Source organism: Anarrhichthys ocellatus, unplaced genomic scaffold (genome assembly GCF_004355925.1).
Source record: "Anarrhichthys ocellatus isolate YVR2014 unplaced genomic scaffold, GSC_Weel_1.0 scaffold4669, whole genome shotgun sequence".
Taxonomy (NCBI): Eukaryota; Metazoa; Chordata; class Actinopteri; order Perciformes; family Anarhichadidae; genus Anarrhichthys; species Anarrhichthys ocellatus.
In genome coordinates this window covers 1-4170 of record NW_022284643.1, presented here as the reverse complement: position 1 = coordinate 4170, position 4170 = coordinate 1, and the positions used below count along the sequence as shown (strand labels likewise).

General features: G+C 47.3%; 1 protein-coding gene across 1 annotated transcript; it reads right to left on the bottom strand.

Moving 5' to 3' along the window:
• Positions 1-208: 208 nt before the first annotated feature.
• LOC116379592 (DNA ligase 1-like) lies at positions 209-4142 on the bottom strand (the record flags this gene model as incomplete). Its single annotated transcript, XM_031841551.1, has 8 exons — positions 4016-4142; positions 3715-3881; positions 3260-3336; positions 2980-3071; positions 1785-1884; positions 1536-1621; positions 540-655; positions 209-273 (listed from the first exon to the last, which is right to left on the bottom strand). Coding segments are annotated over exons 1-8 (758 nt in total), but the record flags the coding sequence as incomplete, so codon positions are not given.
• Positions 4143-4170: the final 28 nt, after the last annotated feature.

The following is a 4170-nucleotide window of genomic DNA, read 5'->3' as shown; positions in this document are numbered from 1 at the left end:
CTCCTCTCTCTCTGTTTCTCTCTTCTTCTCAGTTCAAAGGCACTTTATTGGCATGACTGTCCAAAATTAACAATACAGCTGGAGGGGTTTACATTACAGTCTCTCTCTCTCTCGTCTCTCTTTCGACATTTCCGTCCATCTGTCTGTCTCCCGGTTCCCTCTCCCTGTTATGTGTCACCCCTTCACTGTCTCAAGCCCCTTTCCTCACCTCTCCCCCATCTTACTCCCCCCTCCTTCTACTTTGTCCACAATGGCAGAAGTAGCTTTCTCTGCCTGAAGGGCCCAGGGCAAGAGAAGCACTACTAGACACACACACACACACACACACACACACACACACACACACACACACACGGTATCGAAACACCATGCATGTGTGCGCTCAGTCAAGCGAGTCACAGACCAGCAACACCTAGTACTCAAAGAACACAGCTGAAAGGAATGTGCATACAAAATTCAGCAGCATATGTTCGGTGCCCGAACGCTAGAAAAACAAACACTCTCGTCACTTCACCGCACAAAAAAAAAAGAAAACGCACCTGCGCCCGCTCTCCGTCGTACTTGTACTCGCAGGTGAACGCCGCCTCGTCGAACCTCTTCATCACCTCGCCGACGCCTTTGGTGGGGTGAGCCAACATGGGTCTCAGCGGCACACCTGGGAGGAGGAAGGTGGCGTGAGAAGTCGGGGAAAGTAAACAGCGGGACACCGAAGCAACCAATACAAATAGATACGCGGTCATGCATTTTACATGAGTTCTCAAAACGTCGAGGAACTAATTGCGAGTTTGGGCAGGAAAAAGTTTTCTTCGTTTGTGGGGAGGGGGAGGAGGGCTTTCGCTAACAAACCTCCAGGTTATGAGAGCGACGCAGATCTCAGATCCATTTTGGAAAAAAAGCTGTGAAATTTACTTCTTTCGCACATGACGCATCAGCATCACACCCACAGTTGAAATGAGTTTGTTTGCATTTTCCTTTGGCCATAATATAAAAGTTGTCTGACTCATAGCCCCGCGGGCTGCGCTGCTAAGTTAAGCTTTGAAAGCAGCAGAGGAGAGACATCATGAAATACTGCAAACAAATTCCTTTAATTGGAGCTTACGGAGGCCGATATGACAGGACAGTAACATTTTGTCGAAGCTGGCTGGCATCCAAAGAAATTCATCCGGCTCCTTTAACTATCTCGCATTTCAGAGAGCGACAGCGAGAGCGACAGCGAGAGCGAGCGACAGCGAGAGCAGCCCTGTGAATAACGATTGTTTACCTGCCAGAAGAGCTGCTGGATCTGTCTCACTGACCAACAACGGACAATTTAGTAACTCTCAGACGGAGGCCGGTATTCATTTTCCACCTTGTTGTCGAGGCTGCTTATCACAAATCGCTTGACAACAGCGTAATTGGGAGCTAATCCGTAGTTTACTGGTATCTTTAAAGCTCCCTGTGATGAACAACTCAACTAAAACAACTGACTCACCTCCACTGAACGGATCAATAAACACACAACAGTCACTCGTTCTGCCTCCCGATTGGTTGCATACCTGGAGTGAGCTTGCAGTGATTGGGCAGCTCGTCGATGCCTTCTTTCAGCAGAACGGGGAGGAGGACGTCGTAATTGGGCATCTCGCTGGACGGGACAGAGGGTGGGGGGGGGGGGGAAACAAACAAGAAGATTAAAAAAAAAAATCAATATCATCCAAAGTGAAAGTGAGCAGAGTGAGTGAGGGAGAATGAGGGACGGGGCTTAAAGGGGATGAGGTATTGTAGTGGCATCGAGGACAGACAGTTACCAGTAAGTCTGCTTGAGAATCAGAGTCTTCTCTTCGATCCAGGCCCGCCTGCTCTCGGCGCTCTTACCCTTCCCTGCGTCGAGCACAGCAGGGGGGAAACCTATAAGGAAGAGGGGGGAAATGCATTTCAAACAGATCAGTGTTTGAACATTTGCTAGATGAAAGTTCAAATGCCAGGAAATATACTGATAGAATTACCGCAGGATGAACTGAACCTAAAGACGTAGTTTCAGTCCCACCGTGGTGAAAAGGGTTCAGTTCATATCGAAGAGGCCAAATGAATCATTCCGTTTCCTGACATGAATAATTACCAAATATTTAAAAATGTGACTGAATACTAATTCATCAACATTTATTATTCATGTTAAGATTCACTTCAGCCCGACAAAAAAATTGTGCTCTTAGTTTGACCTGCGCGATTAAATAATAGTTAAAGAAAGAAAGAAAAAACATTTCCAGACCAGACCACTGATCAATGCAAATCTCCCCACCGAGCCGCTGGTCTAATTGACTCCTATTAAAGCATACCTCCAGTCACGAGGAAGCCAAGAATACTAATGAGTCAGAGATGAATTCATTTCATTTGGTGATGGTGGAAGCAGGTCGGATCATTACGGAATCCAGCATATTGGTAGGAAGACACCCTCCAACTACATACCATAACTACATATATAATTTCATCCGTGACTGTTCTCAGGAATGAATATTCATTTGAACGATTATGAAGAATATTTCAACACTGTGTTAACAAGTGTTCCATAAATAAAAGTTGCGATTACTTGCTTTAACGCCTCACCTTTCCTTTCCGTCAGTGTGATCTCCCCGTTGGGTTGCGAGTTAATTTCCACCATTCACGTCATACCACAGAAGTATCTCAATAAACAGCCACGAACACAAGTCTGCAAACTTAAACGTGAAGAAGTAATCCGAGTGAAACGCCAGCTTTCGTCCAGCTCCAAACTAATCTGATGTCTCAGCACTTTGAGTTGAACAAATGTAGTGGATATTAAGGTTCGGGCAGATGGACGAGTATTTCAGAGTACATCCCCTGTTTGGGGTTTTAATGTCATTTGATTTTGCCAATTTAAACGGTCTGCCTCAGAAGAATACTGCGCTGATATATCTGGAAAAACTGGTTCGATGTACACGTACACATGTTCCCCTGACTTTTGTTTTAAGACAAATGGAAGACTACCTTGTCCAGGGGGGGTCAGGCACACAGCCTGGCTCAGAGCCGATAAGACGCTCTGCTCAGCCAGGCCTATCCTCAGCTTCCCAGCCAGGGACCTGTCAATCAAAACCACACCACCAACAGCCGTCAGTGATGACGCCCGTTTGCACCTGCTGCCCATGACCAACATGAACACACAAAGAGCTAAGGCAGCGACGTAACATCCGTGCATATATACATGCAGGTGTGTGTGTGCGTGTGCAGCCGAGCCTCTCTATGCATGCGTGTGAGAGTGTTATTTTACCTGACTATGTAGCGGGCCTCGGAGAAGCGGCATGCCACAAAGAGGCCTTTGATGATGTCGATTTTCTTATTCATGGCCTGAGGCAGACGGGAGGAAATTGAGATTCACAGAGGAAGAGCGAGGACAGACAGAATGCAAAAAAGACTGAGGTCACAAGCGAGTACAAACTCCATGTTCAATCCAGAGTGTTAAAAAAAAGAAAAGAAAAGAGAACCAGCACCAACGGGGATGAAAAGGGAACTAATTGCTTGTGAGATTCCAGCCAGGTGACGACTTACTCAAAGGCGGAGCGATTACGCTCTTTCCTCTATAGCAGACTAATAAACAAATACACAATCACATTAACGTTTCCTCTCTCTTCCCTCGATGACCCAATACTGGCAGCCAAATAGAGCGAAAACAATATTTGCCCGGGACTACTTTCCCCTTAATGAAAATGTTATTCCCCGGCTCACCGAGTTCCCACTCATGCTGGCGATTTCCTTCAATTTCCTGAACACGCCCCCCGCTGTCAGACTGGCCGGCTGGAACATCATGCGCTGGTTGCTGCGGGAGCTCTCGGCCACGAGGCCCAAATCTCCTCTCTCCTGCGCCTCCGCCTTGATTTTGTCCAATTGTCGCCCTGGAAACAAGAGCGAGACGGTAAATGGCGGGCTGATGAGCAGAGGAGGGTGTCGTTAGCTGTTAGGCCGACGATGCTCAAAGCATTTAGGTGCAAATGAAATGGTTGTGTCTGTGTCCCCCCCCACACATTACCAGTTGCTTGAGCAACAGCTTTCATCAGCACCGTCTCTCCCACGCCGAGCTCCATCCCCAGGTAGGCGGGACCCAGCTGGTTCAAACATAGGTACACACAGCACAACAAGTCGTCTGGAAGAACACACACACACATATTACTACACAGTATATGT